Here is a 22,985-nt window from a genome sequence, read left to right on the forward strand (position 1 = left end):
AACTACTGATCTAATTCTCGATCAACTTTTTTTCTAGATCTCTTTGAGCTTAGATGGCCACAATACATACTATATCCTGAAGTTCTCGTTAGAATGGCACGGTCATCATTAGTGAGCCTTTGCAGGTCGATAGAAGGTATTGATTTTCGCGTGACACTGGCTGTTGGTTCGCTTCACTGAATAGAATGACTGGCGCGGGATTAAATTGTATGTTGCACTTATTTATTGCCAAGCATCGCAGCTTATTACATTTTGAGCAAGACAAACGTTATGTGGATAGTCTTCTAGAAACGTCTATGAAGATCGCAGGAGCTGCTTGTTACTAATTCTTTCTACTTTCATTCAAAAACGCTTAAGCCTTAAATGATAGTAAAGAAAATGGTAAAATATAAATAAATTATGGTAGAGAAAAAAAAAAAAGGTACAGAAAGGTTCGAAGCAGGAATTAGAAGACATTCGTACTCGCAGCTAAAACCATAACCTTTGCTTGTAATAGGAATCGTACTGCGAAATAAAATACGATAAAAAACACTGGGGGCAGGACACTGACCTTAAGAAGCCTTGTTGTATAATGCACGTCTAGTGTAACTTTAAACACAATTTCACTCGAAGCACGCAGCTGAAACCGTAAAGCTCATTAAAATTGCTATGCAGAAATAGCGCAACAAGTACTTCGGAAACGAAAGAAAACTGCCGAATTATGAGAATATCAAAATAAGATGGGCTCTCCCAGAACTTATACATCTCGTATGTATTGCCTTTAGTATTCGGAAAGAAGGAATCCAATACATCTACGAAACTGAGCGATGCCACTAGTAGCCATCCGTGGCAATCAGCAGGTAATATAGAATTTGGCTTAAATGGCAGTGAACCATAGGGAAAACATCGTCTTTCATGAAACCTCAATCGAGGTGCTTGTTTGCGCAACCACTAACTCTATCGAAAACCACCGTATGTGAGTTATGTGAAACAGGAATGCGGTAAGTTCATCTTTTTTTTCGTGTTGAACAGAGCTTCCCTTCGCAGTAATATGGTCTTATGGCAGACAACTGCTACAGGCCTAAGCTTATCGCCTACCGAATGAATTTTTATGATGCAGTGACTCTACGTGCCGTAGACTAAATATGGAGCTGCTTTCCACTGCGACGCGTACACCTGATCTAGTTTCTAGTCTTTCACAAGCTATTCTGTTGGCTCTGTTTGATACTGTAGACTATGCACGGAATAAGTAGTGAATAAGCTATTGGAATATATAATTTCAGTCCTTATTATAGGATCTAGCGTTTTGAAAAGGTGCTTTTTACATCTCCGACTGGCCAGATACTTAAAGTTAACACGACGACGATACTTTTACCAAAGTACGCCCGAATTGAACAAACTGTTTCCATCCAAATTTCTAGATGGTTTCGCTCGACAGCAACTCGCTGAGTCTATGGTACGATGTCATGCTGAACATGCATTGTCAAAAAGTAATTGTGTTTGCATCGTATCAGTCCTTAATATATGAATGATTTAATCACATGATATCTATAATTATAGACATGAGGGCTTACGGAACAGGTTTTTTTGGTTTCAAATAAAAACTCGGAAAAGTGTCGCTTTTCTATAGCAACAATTTGTTGCGACACACTAAAACGCAGACGTCTTTCGAGAAGTAGATAGAGCATCGAGGCTTCAAGCACCGAACGTTGCGCTGATGCCGCAAAAAGCGTTTCCGAAAACGTAACAAACCCAGTGAATGTGGCAGATCTAGAAGTCATCTTTTCTAGAATACATTTGCTAGTGATTCGAACGCAGGGTGCTGTACGGCATTTCATGATGCCACTAACAGCTCGTTCACTTCGAAATATACTCTGCGTCTTCCGAGACATTCATGCCTACACTAGAACCTGCCGCTTTGATGGCCAGACGAAACATCAGACAGAGTAGACTTTGTAGTGGCATTAAGAAAGAACAGTCTAGTAACATAGTAATCGCTTCGTTAAGTGAAAAAAAAAAAAAAAAAAGAAAAAAAAACGCAAAAAAAGCTTTCTAGGAAAAAAAGGCATTTTCCAAGACCTATATTACTTACAATTTCATTAAGGCGTAAAGTAAATCCGCGCGTATATTATATAAGCTATCAACCTTCTCTAAAAGTATCAAGCGTTGCGTTCTTTATACGGCCTATATCGCCGTACTATAAAATTAGCCTCGTACCGAAGTGCCTATAGTCGATGTAACGATCAGGCTATAATGAGACGTAATGGTCACTTCCTATTACAATCTTACTGTTACAGGTGAACGCAGTTTGTAGTGTAGATCCTCTTGGCGTACACAGACCAAGATGGACGTTAGAGCCTCGAAGGTCGTGTTTTTGCTGACGGCGGTATAGTTCAACGGGTCGATGGTGCGACGAACTTCATTAACAGAGATTAAGTCGTGAACACGTACACAGTTCACGTTAGACTAATCACGTTGAACTTCATAAACAGTCATAGCGAAGTGAACGATTGTCAATGGCACAGTATCACACGATATCAAATTGGTTACACCATTACCTTGTGGTAATTTGTTTTATTTACTAATGCTAAGATGATACTTGTTTTTTACTAGCTTGTTTAGAGTAAGCTTCAGTTTTAAGCAGGCGGGCTTATTACGGATTTCACATGAGATGCTGGCATATCGAAGATCCTGGATTCCGCCCTTTTTGTTGTAAGTTGACCCGGTCCTAAGCTCACGCCTTAAGTTTTGAAATATAATTGTTGATACTTTAATTCTTCAGAAACACACCCATATTTTCTATGCTTTGAGATATAGATCAACTCGTTTACACTCTGTTGTATCTTGTTTTTTTTTTTCAATTGCCCTGGTCATTTCAGCCTGATATTAATATATATATATTTTATTCAGTGAAAAAGAAATATGCTAAATGCAAATCTATATACAACTATATTTCGAAACCTGCTAACTAATGTTACAATTGGAAAGCAAAAGATAGAATCAACAATAAAATGAAGTGTAGGAGTTGGGCTCAAAAAAGTATTACATACAAGTATATTACATACATGTATATTACATACAAAGTATTACATACAAGGATATTACATACATATACACCGTCTTCGTTTTTTCCTATCAAGACGCAAGCAATGCGCTGCGTGGCTAAAACGCGGCATTACAAAGATCGGTGGATCCCTGTGCAACAAGCCCAAAACTTTGTCGTTTATCATGCTGAAGTGAAAATACATTTTATTAACAGGCGTTTATTATTATTTACTTATTAAACAGGAGCAACACTGCATTCGCACCTAGAATACCTACCTAATATTATCTGAACAGAAAGATTAAACAGTTGCTCAAAAAGTGAGCTTTTATCTAGAATGAAAGAAAGAGGCTGAGTGTAGGGGGTTTATTCCCGAGACAAGGAAATATTTGATCACCTATATCTTGTATATTTTCTTAAGGTGTTTAAGGAGGGGACAGAGTTCTAGGTTTCTGGGAACGTATAGTCTGTTTTTTTTATCTAGCAACGGGTAACAGATCAAAAGCGATGCTTCAACAAAGAATGGTTTCTTTTAGAGTAGTTGATTAGCTAAGATACAAAGGCAAAGTTTACGAACTTAGGAATAAGAGCATAAAACCAACTATAAAGAAATACGAATGAGGCGTGAGTCATCATTTAAGATCTGAAGTGCTTCACTTTCATATCTATGCAAAGTAGATTATCTACAGCAACCTGAAAAAATGCAAGTAACGATAGCTCGGGGATATATCATAGCAAAGTGCTGTTGAAGATTATAGAAATATAAAAAATTGTAGAAAAATTATAGCTATACCAATTAAACGGTTACGTAGTTTTTAACAATTTTCAGTTAAAACAACCTCGGCTAAACGTGAACTTGGATATTGGCGCTGAAGAGTTCAACTTAGTGTTAAAAAATCCCTTTGTTAAAAACGCTATGACAAGGATGTCACAATAGTACAACGTTCTACTTTATGGATCTATGTAATAAAGTTGAGAAATCGATTATAGACATTTTTTAACAGAAAAAACGCATAGAACTTCAAGCACAGGTCGAGAATGATCAAGCCTGAACGCCATAAACCGTGGTAATATCCAGCCTAACTTGTTTACGGATCCACTTGGCAAACATATGACGTGGCTGAAAGCGTCGGCAGCAATAAATTAACAATAGCACTCATATTTGCAACAATATTTACTTAACACAAAAGAATCGCACTTAGCCCTGTTTGCCACTCATTTGTTCCAAAACATTCGTTCTTCGTCTTCGAAAGGTCAAACAATAAATTTACTTAATACGAAGTACGAGCTAAGTGACGAACTTTATTACTAAATCTAAATTTGGATAAGCCGTTTTATTGTTTGTAATTATTATAGTATTAGATCTTATTGGTTTTAGTATCAACTTTAGAAATACACCGAAAAAAAACTTGCTTCCAATTAGTTAGATAATTGAAATGCTTTTATTATTATGATTATCACAAATGTCGCTGGAGGGCTGAAGTCCCCTTGGGCCATTGCCACGATATCCATTAAATACATTTTATAATACGCCATTAACTTATGAAGGTTGACAATATAAAGCTGTAGTTATACTGTCTACAATAATATTGCTCGATATCGTCAAGCGAACAGCGGGGGTAACTCTGACAGGCTTACTGTTAACTGTCTAATAGAAGTTTCCTTCTATGGATGACGTTCGAATTCTTCCTCTATAAATCAACAATTGCACCGACAATATATTGTCTATATCTGTGTGTAATAAAGCTTCTTGAAGCACTATTAAGGAGGTCTCATTAGCATTTTACCGGCCTAGGAATGGAACAGTCACGCTAACTGGCGTTCACTGTATTCTTCATCGCAGCGTTTCGGCCGACTGAGCACGTCACAAGCAGCTCGCGGCCTGTCTTCTTGCGACATGTGCTACATCACTTGTTCGATCTACTGGACGTAAGGGCAATATGCCCATTAGTCGATTAAATAGCCTTAGAAGACACGTGCATAAGTACACACGATCGTGCGTCTGGCATGCCGATGAACGATGTTTCTTAAAGTATAATTCTGGGTTAGCTTTTCCACTTGAATCGGCTCAGTTACTACGAGTGCCCATACACACAGTTAGTACAACTGTTTATATCGGCATTCTACGTTTGTTCGATTATCGATTTTGTAAAGCGTTCTAAGATAAGTCCTTCATTGCGCCTCGCCTAACGAAGGACTATCTGAAACATTACCGATTGTTATGCGGTGCACTACATCTTTATAACAATGGATCTAGTTCCGTATACTCAGAAGCGAATGATACGTTGAACTTGATGCCGTTTTATATAACACATGCATGGCATATTTCATACATTATTTACTCGTTTGAGGTCCGTATATCGTGCGTAATAATGTTTTTCTGCCTTTTAATATTTCTATGATGTTTTTTTTTTTTTAATTTATTTAATGTTTCTGTCACAAATAGGCCAAAAGAGTCTGCTAAGCTGGTCGTATTGAATGCAGAAATGATTCCTCAGTCTGTTGTTTTGCTAAATAGAAAAATAACAAACGCCCGCCATTGTCCGCTAGCTAAACGATATATATATATATATATATATGTATGTATGTACGTCCTAGCTCATTCACGGATACACGATCCACCGGCGTTTTCCTCGTTTAACGGCCACTGACCACTGCGTTTTACACGGATCGTTTCCTCATTCGAGTTCGGACTAACGGACAGAGGAAGATTCTCGAGTCGTTCGTTTTCATTCGTCAACGAGTCAAGCTTTGTTGATATCAAGATTCAACTCTCTTTCGCTCAGTTGACAATGAGCCGCAGATGCAGTGCCCACTCGCCATTGTTAGAGAACATGCGATTGCTCTATGGCTTCGCTGCTACTTTTGTTGTTGTCATTGTACTGATAAGTACACACGTTCGCTTTGGTCGACATTTCAGACAAGATTGAACGACGTTGGGTCAGACAATATTTGCATGCAATTTTGCTTGAATCCGTTGTATTTCGTAAACACTCAATGATTTAACCCGATCGACATTGCTGTTGTTTTGATATCGGTGTCGCTGTGGTTGTTATCTTTTTTGCCGTTTTTCGAGGCTGATTACGGTACTTTTGTGTGTGTGTGTGTGTGTGTGTGTGTTACGTCAGAAGGCACGATACGTGATACTGTATGTAGATTCCGTATGCCTTTAATGGACATGACTCTAAAAGCATCAAAATGAAATAACAGTCAGACATTATATACCGTTAGTTTTATAGAATTTGAGATGGCCAGTATACCACTCGATATGCCCCGGTTAGGAAAAAATACGACTCAGAAGCTACTGATGGGTATTCACTATTGCTACTTGTATACGTACGCATCACCTCATCACTTTTGCATCTTATTGAAGAATAGAAGCACTCCCTAACCCCCGTTTCACGTCCTTAACGAACCGAATCCAGACGAAGACCAATAGATCTAAAGGAAGTCCCATGACGTCGTCTCCGCGATGCTGGTGACACATCCGTAACTGTTAACTGATGAGCTTTTAAAACAATTATCGAGATAGTGGTTCAAAGCAGTGACGCTGAGCTGTCGATATGAAACATTCTGTACAGACCAGTGTTGATATATTTAATTCGCTAAGCCTATATGTCACGTTATGTACAACATGACCATGTAAATATTGCTATAAAAAATTGTTCAAGATCCAGATCATTTCTACTACCTTAGCTAAACTAGACTACCTTAGCTTTCACTTAGATTACTGACCAGATTTACCTTTTGACAAACTTGCGGGACTGAGAGATGCGTACTACTTAGCTTGAAAGTCAAATCCTAAGAGTCCTCTCCCTTAACTTTCCACTTGCTGGTCGCTACGAAAACACGTTTTCCTATTTGCTGTATCTATGTTATTATTATTATTCCTTTATTATATTAAGATATTATTCCTATATATCTATTTATTATTATTCCTTTATTATATTAAGATATTATTCCTATATATCTATATCGTAATCTTAATTTTGTCTCCGTATATTTGCCAGCGAATTGCTTTAACGTTGCTTGATTTACTCAAAAATAGGCTTGATTTCTATCACGGTTATAAAACCTAATTAAGTTGTCATTGAAGATGTATTACTTCTATGCGGACAAGTTCTGTATAAGAACTAGAGTCGTTAAGGTTTATTCTTACGAGGGTACGGATGTTGTACAATTCTCTGTTTCGAAATTTTCGTAACGCCTAAAACATCGATCGACCCGTAAGCTAGAAATGTCACTGCTTTTGTTTTTATTTATTGTGTAATTGTGCAATTGTATTGCATAATTGCACATCTGCGTATGCGTCAAGTAGTCATTACTGTGCATCATAACTATCTCATTGTAACATAGACACCTACAATTTTTTAAATTCTATATAATTTTCTAAATTTATAACGTTATAATACAGCATCATTTTTTCTTATCAGGAGTAGCGTTTTGGCTTGGACGTTTATCGCCCGGGCTCCCTTCGTCATCTTTCTTCAGCGCCCTCCTAGAAACGTTCGCTTCTTTTTGTGCAGCAGGTTGTGGCGAGTTCCCCGAACTGTCGGCGCTGGGCGTTGCTTCCCCGCAGTCAGGTGATCCCTTTTTGGAGTGCGCACTAGGTTTTGTTGATGATTTGTTGGTCTTTTTGTCTTTTTCCACTTTCCGATTGCCCTGTAACTGAATTTTACGAGATTCACTAGATCGATCGTCCTCCAGACTAATTATGTCATCCATAGTTTGGGCTGGATTCCTGTTGAACGCGATTACAAAGTCTGTGTACGAGACGTCGAAGAGCGGAGCTAAATAGATCAACATCCTCAACATCGACGACATGACGTAATAGCATGGCTTAGGTCGCACGGAACACAAAGCGTGGCCAAACGCACGCATAGGCGCCTCCATATCGTCGGCCTGGTTCTGTATAATCTTTTTTTGCTGTTCCCACTCTTCAATAAATGCTGCATAGATTGTCCGTTGATCGGTGTCGTCAACCGCACCCACCTTTACGCCTAATGACTGTTCTGGACTCACTATCAATCGAGTTCTGGTTTCATAGGAGAAATTTTGCAGATGCAAACAAAACGTAAAATGACGCAGTGAGCAATCAACATTTTGCGTTGTTTAGCGCTCTTCAAGAGTGAGATTGCTAGCTAAGATCTTTTAAACCAGATCCATATTGCAACGCTGTGTCAATATATGTTCAGCAGCTAAAAATCTTGGAATACATGCAATGATCTAATTATAGAAGAAACTTTCCTTGAGCTAAATTTCAGGATTCCAGATTACCGCCTACAATTAGCTTTCATTTGCTACGATATATGCGATAAGTCACGCGCGAAATGTAAACTGGACCTTAAAAAAAAACCAGGACCTACGCTGCAAAGAGTACAAAATATCTAATTTCTCTAAATTTCTAAAGGATAAAATAACCAGCGGATACCATATAAGAGTCAAGATTGCTACTAATCTTGGGAAAGTCTCACCTGTAGAAAAATGGCTCGATTGTTATGCATCTAATTCTAAAAGGTCGTAGCTCTCGTTGAAGGCCAATTGCAAATGCTTTAACAGCCATCTTTGACATTGAATAGGCAATTAGATTTGGTACTGGGATAGAACCTGCCAGACTCGATGTAACGATTACACGTCCTTTTGAGCACAAAAGAACAACACAGGTTGAACACAGAACGCGGTAAATAGTCAAGGGAACGAAGTTTTCATATTAAAGTTAAAATGGAATTTGTAGGTTCCTATGCGCTGCACAGAAGACCATATCACTACTATTATTGATCTCGTATACAACAAAAACACACGGAGCAGCACATTTCAATCCATCTGATGCCTGAAGTAGACCTATCTATTGTAGATTTTTAGATTGGATACGGAGGAAATTAACGACGCTCAAAATGATTAGACACTCACCGTTGCAGCGTCTTAGAAATGGTAGGAATGCTTTAACCGTCCGCACTACGCCAAATACGTTTACTTGAAAGAGGTTTTCGATCTCCAGCATTGGCGTTACCTCGAATGGTGCCAAGAGGCCAACGCCTGCATTTGTTATTACCGACCAGAGGCGAAGCCTTTTACCAAATGGGCCATGGTCTTCAGTTGCTGACTGTTAGACAATTGTCGTTACCATAACGTCATTTTTCTAATAATTTGTCAAAAACAGTTTGTTCACTAATACTTTAATGGGGTTGATTTATTTCTTTATGGAGAACAAACGCTAAATCTGGTTCGGGTAGTCGTACCTGATCTAGAAAGCGTTTAACATGGAACGCAGCAGTTTTAACGCTCTCTTCACTGGTAACATCCATTTCAATTACACGAATCTTTTTTGAATGGTGCCCCCGCAGCTCTTTGGCACCTTCCCCATCGAGATCCGAACATGCTGCGAAGACTGAAAAACTGCACAGGAAATCCATCCAATGTTATCTGAGCTCGGCAGGACGTCTGCATAAAAAAAGTTGTGCATAAAGAACGGATAATTCTTCCAGTTGACTATGCCCATGCGACAGCAGCCCCCTCCCCCCTCCCCCCACTACAAAAACGAAATTACAGAAAGCTGTCCAAGCAAAGGACATTTCCCATTTACCTTTATAAAGATACTAACCCAGTGGCAACCAAGCGTTTACAAAGAACCAGCCCGAAACCAGAGTCACAGCCTGTTACCAATACAGCCTTCTTCGCTGAAGACAGGTTCTTCATGGAGAGGAAGTACTCGGTACCAAAGCGCAGAAGCCCAGCTATGGCCACAAGCAGAGGAAGGTCACCAACAAGAGGTACCCACGAGGTCAGCCAGTGAACAATTCCAAATAAGTAAAGTATGTAAACAAAGAGCCCGCATAACACACCGATGAATGCTGGATCGCAATGCCGAAGTCTATGGGGCAAAACGATTTTCAATATATGTTGGACCTAAACAAACAACAAGTTTCTTGATTTTAATAATTTTTCAGTAACAGATTCTCGTCTAACAAAATAACACTTAACAAACAATCAGTTAAAATAGCACACTACTTGAGAAAGCATTCGCTACCAATGGTCATCATAGCCATCATTAGTGCATAGACCAAGGCTACGGCTGCAAACAATATGGTGTGTCCTGCTTATCGGTTGTGCATGCGGTTACTAATCAACAGGCTTACTAAATAATCCTAAATTCTACTAAAAAATCCCTAAAATAAAGCGTTCTGTTCATGCATTTTGCGAATGAAATCAACATGAGGATCCGCCTAAATACAGATCAAAATCGAAATCAACTGTATTTCGTTTTGGTTTTCATACATGCTAACCACTAAATATATATATATATATATATATGTATATATATATATATATATAGCCGTTAGCCGTTTCTTGGTGGTGTATTGAGGAAACTAAGAACAGTTTATTAAAAACGAATTTTTTACAGCTCGATGTTTGTTCTTTCGCTTCTAGTTCAACACACCTGAAGACACAAATATGAACGTATTGTATGTACAACAATGCCAACGAGTTTCCGAATAGAACGATTAAGGGTCTTCTTACCTTCGTAATAGGGTCCGAATCGCGTGACTTGTGCGGTTGTGGAGTCTTCTGTTTTGAGCCATCTTTATTCAGATCGTATTCCTTCCTTTTGCCGGTTCGTAACTGTTGGTCTTTTTTTTTCCCTTCTTTTTCCGCCGATTTCTTCGTGGCGTGACGACCCATCATGGTGACCAGCGAGCACACACACAAACGCAGCGTATTTGAACACAAGTACTTCAACCTTAAACGTGAAATTTTAGATCATCTTATACATTCGAATTAGCCTTCATTGTTGCCAGGGAAAAATAGATACGGTACGTTGCTGTGTTTACATCATTCCTTCAAAAGGCGAACGACGTGATATATAGATACAATTATCCGCATTCTGGCCACGTATTTGTGTATTATACATGTATTTTTTTCAGAGATGACTTACCTATATCGAAACGTGCCACGGCCAAAGGTGCAGACCTAATTTAACTACGAAGTGGATGTAATGATCTTTTACCAAAATCTAGAAAAAAGCTCGAAGTACCCAACAGGCATTAACTAGGTACCAATAGGAGCTTATGTAATGACATTTCGTATTATTGTACGCCAGCGACCTTCGAACGTAATTCAGCTAACCGAGATTTTAGGCGGAATGATAACACAAAATAATCAAACCATCTATTTCCAATGACATAAATATATCTATAACCGTCTATTTTCATCTTGTACTTAGCAGAAAATTCTAGGAAAGCGTGCTGTTAATAACTAAAGTAAAATTATATGTGTACAAATTAAAAAGTAGTGTTCACTTACTATTAACGGATTCAATCCATGCTCCTAGCAATTGATCGCGATGGTTCATTGAAGTAGGCGCAAAATATGCAGCTGTTACCGCGGCTATCAAGACGTAAAGGACCCACAAAACGTGATGTTCGAGAAGGGGCTTTTCTGAAGTATAGCTTAGCGCAGAATCTCATCCAAATGAGAATGAGGCCACCTAGTGCTAGGGAGCCTGTCAAAAAGTTGCAGAGCACTTGGAGTAATAACTATTGAACTAATTGCTATTTATATAGCTATAGAATGAAGCTAGATAAGTACGCTTTTTCTACGCTGGCATTTCGAGTTACACTACAAAGCCTATAACCACTAGATACCGACTCAACTTGAATTTGTCGACAGCTACACGTAGACATTCGCGTACCTTATGCTTTCACGTACGAGGAAACGCAGTTGGTTAGCGTGCATATGGCAAGGCTGTCATGAGCATGAAATAATAATCAGCGCAGTACTTATTTTCGTTACTTTTTTGGGGGTAAAGTATTGGTGGCCTTCGCGCCTTCGAAAACCAGTTGCTAGCAAGTAAGACAGGGGTTCTGTACGGGCTAACAGTAAGCGAGGAATAGCCCACGAAACAAAGCCATTAGTCGATCAGAGAGCGTATCATTTGTGTCAGTGGCAAAATTGTTATGCTGATCGGTCTATTACCACTACCATTTTATGCTGTGTGGTACACTTGAATTGCTAAATCATAAGCAAAATTGTCTAATGCTTCGTTAAATAATATCATTAGGTATTGTTTTTCAAGACTATACATTTCGTTGATTCAGCCACGTCTGTCATGTTGCGTATATCATTAGCGTGGCCTGAATCAACGACCCCTCGCAAACGAATCCTTCAACCAGATTATTGACCCCCCGCCCCCCGATTCGGAAAATATGGAGTCTTCGTATGACGTGAGCGGCATATTTAGGGCGTGTCAGTTAGAATAAATGTTTGCTGAATTGTCGGAATGTTTTTAAGTTAGGCGCGTAGTCATTAGACTTGAAGTTCCAGAAAACGAACACACATACCAGCATTTTAGGAGAATCTAAGCTCTTTATATAGATAAAGCAAACACGGTATTGAAAGGAAGAGATTCTACCTCATAATTATAAATAATAGATCCTTCCCCATTGCACGATCTTGACCTAAATCGGATTTTTTGCAGACAAACATCTCATATAGTAAACAAGCTACTTTTAGTTGCAAGTGTGTATAATACTAGATCATGAATTGATGAAGTATTAATAACTCGTTACATCTGGACACGCACTTGAAGTCGGTACTTTTTGCTTCTCTAAAGCTTGCAAAACGATTCCCTAATGGAGCATGACTTTAGAGAATTTTAAGAAATGTAAATAGTCTTGGCATTATTTAGAACTCGTTTTTGTTATCATAATGATTTGAAGCTAGAAATTCACAGGAGCCAGCCGAATCGAAACCACATTCTCGGTCTGAGAAATTCGAAAGGCTGCCGATCATCGTTGCAATGCTATTGCCAGCGATGAGAATACTTTAATGTTTAAGCAAATATCTAGGTACTGTACATAGATATATACACAGGTAGCGTCTGTTGTGCCGTTGAGCGCTAGGTGACTTTGTTCTATTTCAAGCTTAGATCGGAGATGTAGGCTTTTGTTTTGACACGTCTATCTGACTACAGAAATATATATACCATTCATATATGTATGCGTTCATCCTTTGTTCTCCAAGTCGATGGAAGTACCTAACGACGTGCCTTACCTAAGAATGATGATAACAGAAATAGGCTGGAATTATCGCGTCAGTAGTGAGCGCGCATCAATCGGAACTACTTAAACATGAATGCAGTGATTCCGGAAACGTACGGTTTTAGCCCACGTAAATATTTCTAAACTAATTCCATTCATTTGGTTATAATGGATGCCCCTTTGAAATGTATATAGCAATTTTACATTTTCCAGTTACTCTCTCGAGCTTCCTTTGCGGAATTTGTATTACTATTTCTACTCTTACAGTTTTAGAGTAAGACAACCCTGTGTTTTCTCTAGGATCTATGGGTGTGTATATAAAATTAATAGATTTACATTCCTAGAGAGACGCATTATAAGATGTATCTGGGCGCGCACCGTTGAATTACGCCTCGTAAGAGACCATAGCAAATTTTGTAGCAATAAACATCCAGCACAGTGGAAGCTACTGTAATTTTCTGTTTTTCTTTGACGCAATTTCCGTCCGAATGATGAAGTACGACATTTTCTGCCATGAGCGCTGTCGCAAGAGAATAAACGTTAAGGTATCATTTGTCTAGTCCAAGCGAGCCTTCAAATGCCCCGTACTACTCTCGCAAATGCGGTGCTTATTCATGTAACCGTCTAGCTAGTCCATCGAGTTTCAGGGAAATACGGCTCGAACGACTAGTAACTTACGCTGTATATTTGTAAGGCAGCACTGCGGCTTCACGCACAGAAAAAATATTTGAATCAAACATTGCAACGGCCCCTTCCATCGAACGCTTACGCTTGATACGGATGTTTCTAGTGTTAATAAACAGAAAGGTATTCTAGACGCAGATTTGGTACTATTGACAAAGGAGATGACTTGACAGCATACATTTTATAGACGACGTTTAATAGCTTCTATGTTATGATTATTGCCACTTATGGCCAAAGCCTATGCACGCTAACTTTGCAGCGAGACCCGGTTCACTTCAAGTAAAAAGCGCAGGCTGACTATTAAGTTCCTTCGGACGTCGGACGCTATGGGTTTATTTTCTTTCTCTAAAAGTTTTTAGTGTCCGTAGCGTATTTTATACTAGCCTAAAAAATTGACAGCGCACGTTTCCAAGTCCATGTGATTCAATAAGATACTGTGTACCGTCGACGAACCCTTCGTTCGTATTGGTGTTCGTCCTTGACTTCACTCGGTGGCGCGATCGCCATATTTGTGATATCCTGCTAATAAGCGATATCACGTCAGGCAATTCTTTCCGGATAAACATAGTCATAAACTGGCGGATTGGACGGTTCAGGGCTTCAGAGTGCGAGAATGCTGCCTTTTGGAACCGCTGTCGTATAGATTACACAGGTGGGGCATGGATGTAGCTGGGCATGAAGAGCGCAGAAAGAGAGATCTACAGACAAGGCGAATGTGTAGTTCCTTACGTCGGACCAGCTTACGACCTGTGGTAGCAAGCGTTCTCGGATTGACAAAGGAACCTTTTCGGCTGAGTCTAGATTGCGCTGCTATTTAGGGATGACGTGCGTTTTCCGCATCTACTCGTTCTGATCTAGAGTGTGTTGACTGGTCGCCCTGGAAGAATCGACTTCACAGTCTTCATTAACTCTTACGTAGCCTCAGTAGATATTCGAAGAGCATACTGAGATTGATTTGCCAGCGCCTTTGGTGGCCGTCTTCTTGGCATCTTGTTCTATTTGATGTCACTGTATGCGTTCGTTTAGATATTATTAAGAATATGCTGATATAAGAAACACTAAACACATCTCTCGGGGTGGCTTGCCTATTTCAATAGGGGCAAAGCTGTTTTGCAATGTACCGACATGCTAAGCTCAAGTAATACACCCTAGATGAATCGACGCATTGCTATATAAAGCGATTACCCAATACATATATGGATCATAATATTTGTATTATCAATACGGAGGATTAACGTCAACTCATGACAAAAAACCTCCGCATGGTCCAGATGCTTAGTTGTGAGAATTTCGATACTCGATTGATATAATATGATTTTTGACGTTAAGCGTCGTAACGCTGCGCGAGTTATGACGCGCGAACTTAATCTTGTTTTGTCAACGAACATGAAGTTTTTTTACACAGGAAATAAGAAAGTTGCTTTAAGGTGCGGTTCGAAAACTTCACCGGCGCAATCGCTGAAATGCTTCGATCCGTAACCAACACGGGCCTGGTGCGATAAATTTAACACAACACATCGTCAGCTACGTCCATTGATATTCTATTATTGAACTATGGCTAGTATGCCGCTTATCAGTGGGACTAGTTATGTGTTTTGTTTCGCGTCTATCCACTTTGCACAAGAAGATGATAAGGTTTGCTTAGAACCCTATCTCCAAACGCATAAGCCATTGTTTATTCCGGACAATGCTAAGTAGCGTTTAAGATGCGTAACTTCACGTCAAGTTCGCAGGGCCAGGTGTCCTTGTTCCGTAGAATGCTCTCATGAACTCGCGTTGGTATCTCGCTAGTTAAAGCTACTCTGATTGGCTCTCAAGCCAATCAAGCCATAGGCGAACAGCTCAGAGGCTTATCGTCTGGTAAAGGACGTGAAAGAAAGTTGTATCTGAAAATCCGGCTTCGAGATAAAGACGTTCGTTTTAGCTAAGCCTTCAGTAAAACCGGTCAATATAGGTTCTATATTTAGCAGTATCTCCAGACGTTCTCAATCGGAATAGGTCAAAACATCTGCTGGAATCGATACATATAAAATGCTGTAAATAATCAAAAATTGACTTTTACATCGTAGTTTATGTTCAGTTAATAACCGACTCTGCCGCAATACAAAAACAAAGTTGGTACTTTTTCAAGCGGTCTATTTCCCTGAACAAGAAATGAGTACACTTGAATTACGGGTGATAAAAGTATTTATTTACAATGAACATAAATATACTGAGTGAATGTGCTGCGTACCATACATTAGACATTATCGCCGTCTTTGGTTGATTATATTATCTATAATTCGCTGTGTGTCTCTGTTTCATATATATCTCCGTCTGTCGTAATCCTTGATTCGTGTTTGTCACGTTTTATGTTGTTAATATTCTTCGCTTTTAGGATCTGTTCTCGATGTCGTTTTCGTAATTTTTTGTGGAACCAACCCACTCGTGACACGCGACTTGGACTAATTATCATATCTGTTGTAGCATAACGCTCCACCGGGACCTGTTCCGTCGTTGGTTCTCGATAGCGGTTTTTCTAATTGTTAGATTTGACATTTCTGTACACATTGACGGAACTGTGGTCCTTTTTACTCGACCACTCTTCAAAAATCGACGATTCTTCATCCCTTTACAAATCAGTGGAATACGCCTGGCATAAGTCAATATAAATATATGCTTATATATACAATTTCTATGTATACACAGCTGTAAGCCATACACACCGCTTCGAATGCTGCTTATAGAGTGGCTGCAGGCTGTCCTTTATCATTGGGTTCACAGGCAAACAAAAAAAACCACGAAGATTCACCATTTTTGTGCTCTAGGTATAATAATGAACGTACATTACTTTTCTGTCGTGTTCAGGTCGGATTTTTATATCAGCACGTTCGCGATCTGCCGCAAAGACGCGCATCTAAGCTTGAGATAACGCAGTGTAATTAAGTAACACTTAGATTTATTCCGTTCTGCTTCGACGTTCACGGACCACTTCACAATCGAAGCATATTACACGCTTCACTGTTGCCGCCGGGCATTACGCCACCCGTAACGTTTCGGCGTGGGAACAACAATAAAAGGGGTCGGTACGCAAACGTCTCTCTTTAAGATCGTCCTTCTCGCGCTGCCTCTTGGCGGCCGACGCAAAATAACTTTGTACAAAGTGGAATCATTGGATCATCTTGCAAGCTGTCCCAGTGTTCATTATTATCTTCACCCATTTTCTGCTCGAATATTCTTCTGTTAGCTAGCTGATCTCAAGAGCGTACGATTTTCGACGTCTAACCAAAGGATCGTATTGTTCGCTTGCTTAATATTAACTTGCTTTTATTTTTATGTGCGCTTGCTGCATTTTAATGATTTACTCGAAAGTTTTGCTGAAGGCATAGCTAACACGGATTTTATGACACCATTCATTGCTTTGTTCTAATGTCTTTCTTCACACTACATTTGAATGGACTAGTGAGCTCCGATCAATCTATTATTCCACCTACTTCTAGCACAAAACTCTATTATTTAATAATTTTTTCACTCTCCCTCTTCCCTCCCCCCTTTCTCACCAACCATTCGCGAATGTTCGTTCTTTTAATTCATGGGCCGACGCTAGCGCCTCCACATCACTCTTTCAAGCGTACACACACGGACCATTTATACGCCATATTTTCATTTTTCTAGTTGTGACAGTTAGCAGCTACTGCTTTTATATTGACTGGCTGTTTGAACTGCGGTTTCAATTAATTGTGCTGCTCGAATCGGACTACCACCGCCGCTTAACTGGTTCCCGTTAGGGCTTCCACCCGATGTCTGTATGGAACCGTTGCTTGTTCCTGCTGTCGACGCGCTGCTACCAGGGCTCAGCGATGTGTCGTACTTCTCCCGCAGTTGACTTAAGGCGCTCAGTAATCGCTGATTAGTAGCGTCCAAATTAAGAATTTTCGATTCACGCTCATCGATCATCTGCTGCTTGGCTGCAATCACCTGTGCCATCTCGCGTTGCATTTCATGTTTCTCCTTGCGAAGTTCGTCCTCGACGGTGATGAGTCGCGTAATGATAGACTTCATTTGTTCGTCCTGCTTAGGCAATAGCATAAAGGCAAATTGCCATAAAAAGAGGGCAAGAAAAAACAGATACCTTGGTTAGCTTTAGGTGTCCAAAGCGAAAAAGGACACACAGGATACTGTTGAAGCTCCGATGACGGAGTCAGCTAATACTGTAGTACGTTATGAACACTGACGTATACCCAGCGTGTTCTATGACCTCTATCTAATTATACCTAGCATGTATACATTGAGGTTACACAAATAGCTTAAAACTGTGCACGAATATGAACGGTGGAAAGATGTATGTACCTAAAGTAGCACAGATTTTCGACACCAGGCGCCATTTATATATCTAGAAGGGAAGAAGCGGACGGCAAATAAAAGTACTAATAAAACAATGGTTTCAATGGAAAAGCTGTACAGAGCGATAGACCTCGATATAGGGTAGAAAATATAGGTAGTATGGAAACTATAATTGAAGTATAATTTGAAGAAGACGGGCTTAAACACACTGTTGCATCGTCTATGATTCTTTCTATGTATTCAAGTAGTTGTTAATCACTTCAGTTGAAGTAATCGTGGCAGGTTTAAAACAGACGGAAGAGGATGAAGGGTGAAGAGACCAGAATTACAACGGAGGTAAACAGATATAAAATTCGGTTGATGGCAAGATACTGATATTGATGTTGCTGAACTATATTTTTCCTTATAATTATAAATAGAAATGTTTAGAACAGCAGCGACTGATACCGTGTCACTGAAATAGATTCTGTAGCAAAATATTGGCTGGACCTATTTACAAGTGACAAAAAAGGACGTAATCACACAACTGTAAAATAAGACGAATGTATAAGTCTCAGCAGAAGGATACACTATTGCCCTTTTATGAACAGGCCTTTTTTCCTGTGTAATCTTTCATGTGCATATGGAACTTAAACAACTCGCCAGGCAAGCGACTGTACAAGTCACGATTCAATTTGTTTTCAGTAACAACGAAAATGAACTATAGAAGTATATTTATAGAATACACCTCTTCCCTATGCCTATCCAAATTTCCTTAGCACCTTTTTAAAGGGGCCGAATGAGTTTTCTGTAATAAAATGTAACGCAGAAGACACGGTTGGCACCCACTGAAACTCGGTACGGAGGTACCTGTTATGGAAAAGTTGTGCTTTGTATTCGGTTTCCGTGCCGAGAAATAGTCAGGCCAGTAAGTAAGAGTTCTGCAGGTTATCATTCAGGACGTAGAACGATGGGTGAGGTTGGGTTAGAGGTAGGAGGGAATATGAATGAGATATCGAACGAGAAGACACGCTGCTACGTATAGATAATGGACGAAGGAAGCCATCTGGGTCCACGAGTTGAATGTTGGATATTGGTAGGACATATTAGACAGAGGAAGTTGTGACAGTTGATAGTTCGTATCTTTATCAGTTCGTATTATGACAGTGCACTGATCCAGATGTAGCTAGACATTAATGAGGTGGAATCCAGTAAGCGATGTACAGTGTGATCGGAACTTCATCATATTGCTGGGACCCTTTTTCGGCCAATATCGCGCACTATCCTTTACCAAGGTCTACCCCTCATTGCATTCAGCTTCATCAAGGTGTCGAGCAAACATATGCGTAACGTATATTATTTTTACCCACGCAACGACTACGATAGCGCCAGTCGCTAACTGAAGATTAAGTGCACCGGAAAAAGCCTCTTGATGCCGAATTACCAACTAGGTTACCCATCTCAAGCAGTTTCTTTTCTTCAGACTACTTTTCCCGCTTCTGTGCTTCGTGCACTATCACAATAATTCGTTGCTACGCGCTGTCCAATCAAATCTCTCTAATATCTCCTATAAGTCTTGCTTTCGCCGCTGATTCGTATAGACTCACTTGTGCGCACGGAGCGACTCCGATCGCCACCCATCTGCCTGTGACTATGGCTGTTGTTGTTGTTGTCGGTGTACAGATGATAGTTGTTATCACTGTTGCGGTGAGCTCAGCCAGCCGTTCCACATAAGATTTCTGGCAGGTGCTGACCTGTCACTTTTTTGTTTATTGCTTTGGTCATGTTTCTCTGTATGTCTTTCTTTCTCATTGTCTCGCTCCCTCATTTTCTTACATTAGTGTAGTGTTGTATCACAATACATCGGGGGAGGCAGAAGAAGTCTGTTCGTAGTCTCTCACTAATGGTGCCTTGCCGTTTGCTTCAGAGGCATTTTGAGCTTCCTTCACATACAAGTTAACGAGGTCCCACTGCGTTTGCATCTGAAACCCAAGTCAGGCCATTGACGACAGAAAGGATTAGACTACGATAGCCCCAGGCATGTCTGAGCCTTGATCGTCACTTGATTGCAAGCCATCTTCAGTTCTCAGCTTTGTTTTGAATCCGTTTTAGAATGAGGAAATTGACTATGTTCCCTTTCTTATTCGCCACCTATGACTGTTGTTCAATTTCCCTAAGCCTAGCCCCCCAAGAACAGCTGCTGTCTCGTCTTGCTCCTGTTCGCTCTTAGGAGATGACAACGATGATATCTAATGACACCATTAGCGGTTCGAGCATCAGCAGTTTTCAGCGTGACAAAAGTAGAAGCCATGTCGATAGCAACGACAGTTAAAGTAACCGCTATGAATAATACGTTTAAGGTAACGATCGTCGTTCACACGCTCTATCTACACGGGATCACTGTGCCCATGTCGCATACCGCTCGTCGTTATGGTTAGCTTAGTCTAGCACTGCCTACGTTGCTACCCGTCTTTACTAGCAATCTACATATACTTATGTTGCCATCTGGGTTGTTAGATTAACTGATGAACAAATGATTTCCGAGCAGAAGATCCAAAAATGGTCACCTTCCGATCTGTGTGGGAAGGGGACGCTTGTTTGTAATTTCATTCGTCTAGTAAGCCTTTCATAGCATTTTCGCTAATTGCTGAGTAGTCGTTCATCCTTTGGCAGTGTTCGTTCGTCTTACCTTTTCCTCTTTCTGCCTTCTGAGACGCTCTTCGCCTTCTTCGGCCCGACGTTTCTGTGCCTCGAGTTTCATCTCGGCCTGACTGAGCTTCTCATGCAGGTCGGCAAGAATCTCCTTGAGGTGACATTCGTGATCGAAGAAAGCTTCACCAACGCCCTGATCCCTTATTGCTGACATGGGGCTGAGTGCCGTGCCTGTCGACGTGGCCACGTCTTTGTTTTGCGTTGACGAAGACGTGATCGTCGAGGTGATCTCAAGGTCGGTATCTTCGCACGAGGAGGTTGAAGCGTCACAACTGCTTACGCCGCTACTGCGCATTTAAATCAAGACAGGATTGAAACAATGAAAATACAAGTGCAAGAATTATGAAGGACAGACTCGCGAAAATCATATGGGAACCGGGATTAATTGGTCGATAATAAGCGAGCTCCAGGAGTTACCCAGACTATCTAATGCGCTCATTTACCCTGGTAGCTCGCGCCGAGTACTTAAAATTCAATAGTAATTACTTTTAACTGTTGCTGCATATGTGCAGCGCAACGTGACTAGTTGAAATACATTATGATCTGAAATATATATTTATACATCCAGAGTGTCATAACTTTGCAAGGATTTGTCAGATTTAGATCACATTGGACAGGTGTATTATTAGTATGTCGGTGCTTTATTTTTACGTCAATAGCCAAACCTTACTGTAGTTTGTCAATGTAGTACAGACTACTAGCGTACCAATTGTTGTTGTCAGTAAAGCCGTTAGAGAACAGCGCCGTCGGATGAGTGGCGTATGATATTGGTGTCGACGTTTGCTTTCCGCCATGTGCTCCAAGGGCGCTTAAAAGGACGTAGTCGTCACATGTTGATAGGTCGCGTGCTGCCAGTGCCCCGTGCACGTGGCCACCAGGTGCAGCCTGCGGCGCCGTTTTTGGCGGCTTCGGATACTGAACGCTGTTAAGCGCCTGCATGAGTTTATCGACATTCGTTTTTGTCGCCTGACTTTTCGAGACAGCTGGAAACGCATCCTTCAGGAGAACATGCAGCTGAGCTAGATGTCGCGGACAATCGATGAGTGAGTCATCAGATAGCAATCCGCGAGTAGATGCCACTGGTGGGCCTGACGAGATCTCGGCTAGAAATTCGCGCATGTTCTGCATTTCTACGTGGATAAAGTCATTCATAAACTCCATATAGTGTTCTTTGCCACCGAACTGAGCAAAATTTGCTAAGGTCTGTATCGTTTTTGCGATGAGCGTTAGGTTTCGTGAAACTCGCTCCCCGGGATACTCCTGGCATAGTTTGAAAAGTGACGGAGACAGAATAGCCGGACAAAGGAAGCGTAAAAAGATCGATGCTGATAAGAGGTTGTAATAGAGTTCTTGTCGTCTGCGCAGTCTGTCCCTTAAGATGCCAAACACTAGCCTAAGCTCAGCCGGAAAATACGCGGCGGAACTTCGGATACGTCTCCACACAAGGTCAACGTGCTTTTTTAATGTGAGCTGGTGCTGTAGCAAGGTTTGATGATTGGCCACCTTCGAGGGATCGACCTCGCAGTCGTCGCTGGCAGCTAAGAGGAGTTCGATGGCTCCGCGAAGTGTTTCTTGCAGGTAGAACTGGCCTCCCATCAGTTTCATGTATGCTTCCATCGTTTTTGTCGCGACGCTATTACCACGAAACGTAAGCTGTTCATCCTCTGTAAACCACGAAAGATGGAACAATTCAATTGTAAAGGGAGCCAAATACGATACATAATGAATAGTTATGGAGGCTCTCTTGACAGGACCAAACGGATGCTCTACCGAGCAGCTTAAATACAAGAAACGACCAAATGACAAAAATTGAGTGAAAGTAAAAATAATCAGTACATACGATTGTAAACCAAACTGGCTTGCCACTCAATAAGTACGCACCAATTTTTTGCACATCATTCATGACTAGCTCAGTGACGAACTCGGTAGCGAGTCCCTGCTTCTGCATAATGTGCACAAGGGCAGTGGCGACCTCCTCTTTTGTCTTCACAGACACCGACGGCTCGAGGAGCTCACATAGCGTTGGGTATTCGCTCTGCAAGTAACCGAAAAAATCTGCATAGCAATCCATGGGGAATACCTCGAGGGACTGGAATTTTGTTCGCACCCGAATGGCCATCGGGGGTGGATTACTGCCCATCGTAGCATTATTTGGTTCTAACTGGTACCTGAAACCACGCACACCATATTTTCAGTTGGCCTTCCAATTTCCAATGTGCTTTTCCTAG

At 40.7% G+C, this 22,985-nt stretch overlaps 2 protein-coding genes and 1 long non-coding RNA gene across 23 annotated transcripts in view; 1 reads left to right on the forward strand and 2 right to left on the reverse strand.

Moving 5' to 3' along the window:
• The window catches only part of LOC147758574 (uncharacterized), a 64,231-nt gene extending 59,861 nt beyond the window's left edge, over positions 1 to 4,370 (forward strand). Inside the window, exons 3-4 of one of the 3 annotated variants that reach the window (XR_015328981.1) lie at positions 2,277 to 2,691; positions 3,852 to 4,334. This is a non-coding gene — a long non-coding RNA (uncharacterized LOC147758574). Of the gene's footprint in view, positions 1 to 2,276 lie in introns of all 3 variants that reach the window. The other 2 variants (XR_015328961.1, XR_015328978.1) reach the window with 2 other exon arrangements.
• Positions 4,371 to 4,441: 71 nt separating this feature from the next.
• LOC111250008 (retinol dehydrogenase 16-like) lies at positions 4,442 to 11,460 on the reverse strand. 4 transcript variants are annotated; one of them, XM_022804587.2, is made up of 7 exons: positions 11,324 to 11,460; positions 10,541 to 10,760; positions 9,624 to 9,928; positions 9,262 to 9,418; positions 8,933 to 9,125; positions 8,497 to 8,659; positions 4,442 to 8,057 (listed from the first exon to the last, which is right to left on the reverse strand). In XM_022804587.2, exons 2-7 carry the CDS (start codon positions 10,703 to 10,705, stop codon positions 7,439 to 7,441), a joined length of 1,602 nt encoding a protein of 533 aa, XP_022660322.1. In that variant the 5' UTR covers positions 10,706 to 10,760; positions 11,324 to 11,460; the 3' UTR covers positions 4,442 to 7,438. The 4 variants fall into 4 exon arrangements, with proteins under 4 accessions (XP_022660322.1, XP_022660315.1, XP_086846848.1 ...); XM_022804580.2 differs by lacking the exon at positions 11,324 to 11,460 and adding an exon at positions 10,956 to 11,108; XM_086990722.1 differs by lacking the exon at positions 11,324 to 11,460 and having other exon boundaries at positions 10,541 to 10,882.
• Positions 11,461 to 15,912: 4,452 nt separating this feature from the next.
• Positions 15,913 to 22,985, reverse strand: part of raskol (Ras GTPase-activating protein raskol) — a 167,157-nt gene continuing 160,084 nt past the window's right edge. For 13 of the 16 annotated variants that reach the window (XM_022816997.2, XM_022816995.2, XM_022816996.2 and 10 more), the window contains 4 exons: positions 22,639 to 22,925; positions 21,464 to 22,421; positions 20,735 to 21,044; positions 15,913 to 17,793 (listed from right to left, as the gene is read on the reverse strand). In XM_022816997.2, the coding sequence (XP_022672732.1) occupies positions 17,407 to 17,793; positions 20,735 to 21,044; positions 21,464 to 22,421; positions 22,639 to 22,925 (1,942 nt within the window). In that variant the 3' untranslated portion in view covers positions 15,913 to 17,406. Of the gene's footprint in view, positions 17,794 to 19,652; positions 20,028 to 20,734; positions 21,045 to 21,463; positions 22,422 to 22,638; positions 22,926 to 22,985 lie in introns of those variants that run through there. The other 3 variants (XM_022816998.2, XM_086975748.1, XM_022817002.2) reach the window with 3 other exon arrangements.

The sequence above is a fragment of the Varroa destructor genome, unplaced genomic scaffold (assembly GCF_002443255.2).
Source record: "Varroa destructor unplaced genomic scaffold, Vdes_3.0 BEIS01000001.1, whole genome shotgun sequence".
In the NCBI taxonomy this organism is placed as follows: Eukaryota; Metazoa; Arthropoda; class Arachnida; order Mesostigmata; family Varroidae; genus Varroa; species Varroa destructor.

What these genes read in the sequence shown, in the direction of transcription:
- LOC111250008 (XM_022804587.2), bottom strand. Translation starts at nt 10,705, where the DNA reads ATGATGGGTCGTCACGCCACGAAGAAATCGGCGGAAAAAGAAGGGAAA. An exon ending in ATTTCTAAGACGCTGCAACG is followed by an intron (nt 8,660 to 8,932) that starts GTGAGTGTCTAA and finishes TGTGCTCAAAAG; the next exon opens with GACGTGTAATCGTTACATCG. An exon ending in ATCGAGCCATTTTTCTACAG is followed by an intron (nt 8,058 to 8,496) that starts GTGAGACTTTCC and finishes CTATGAAACCAG; the next exon opens with AACTCGATTGATAGTGAGTC.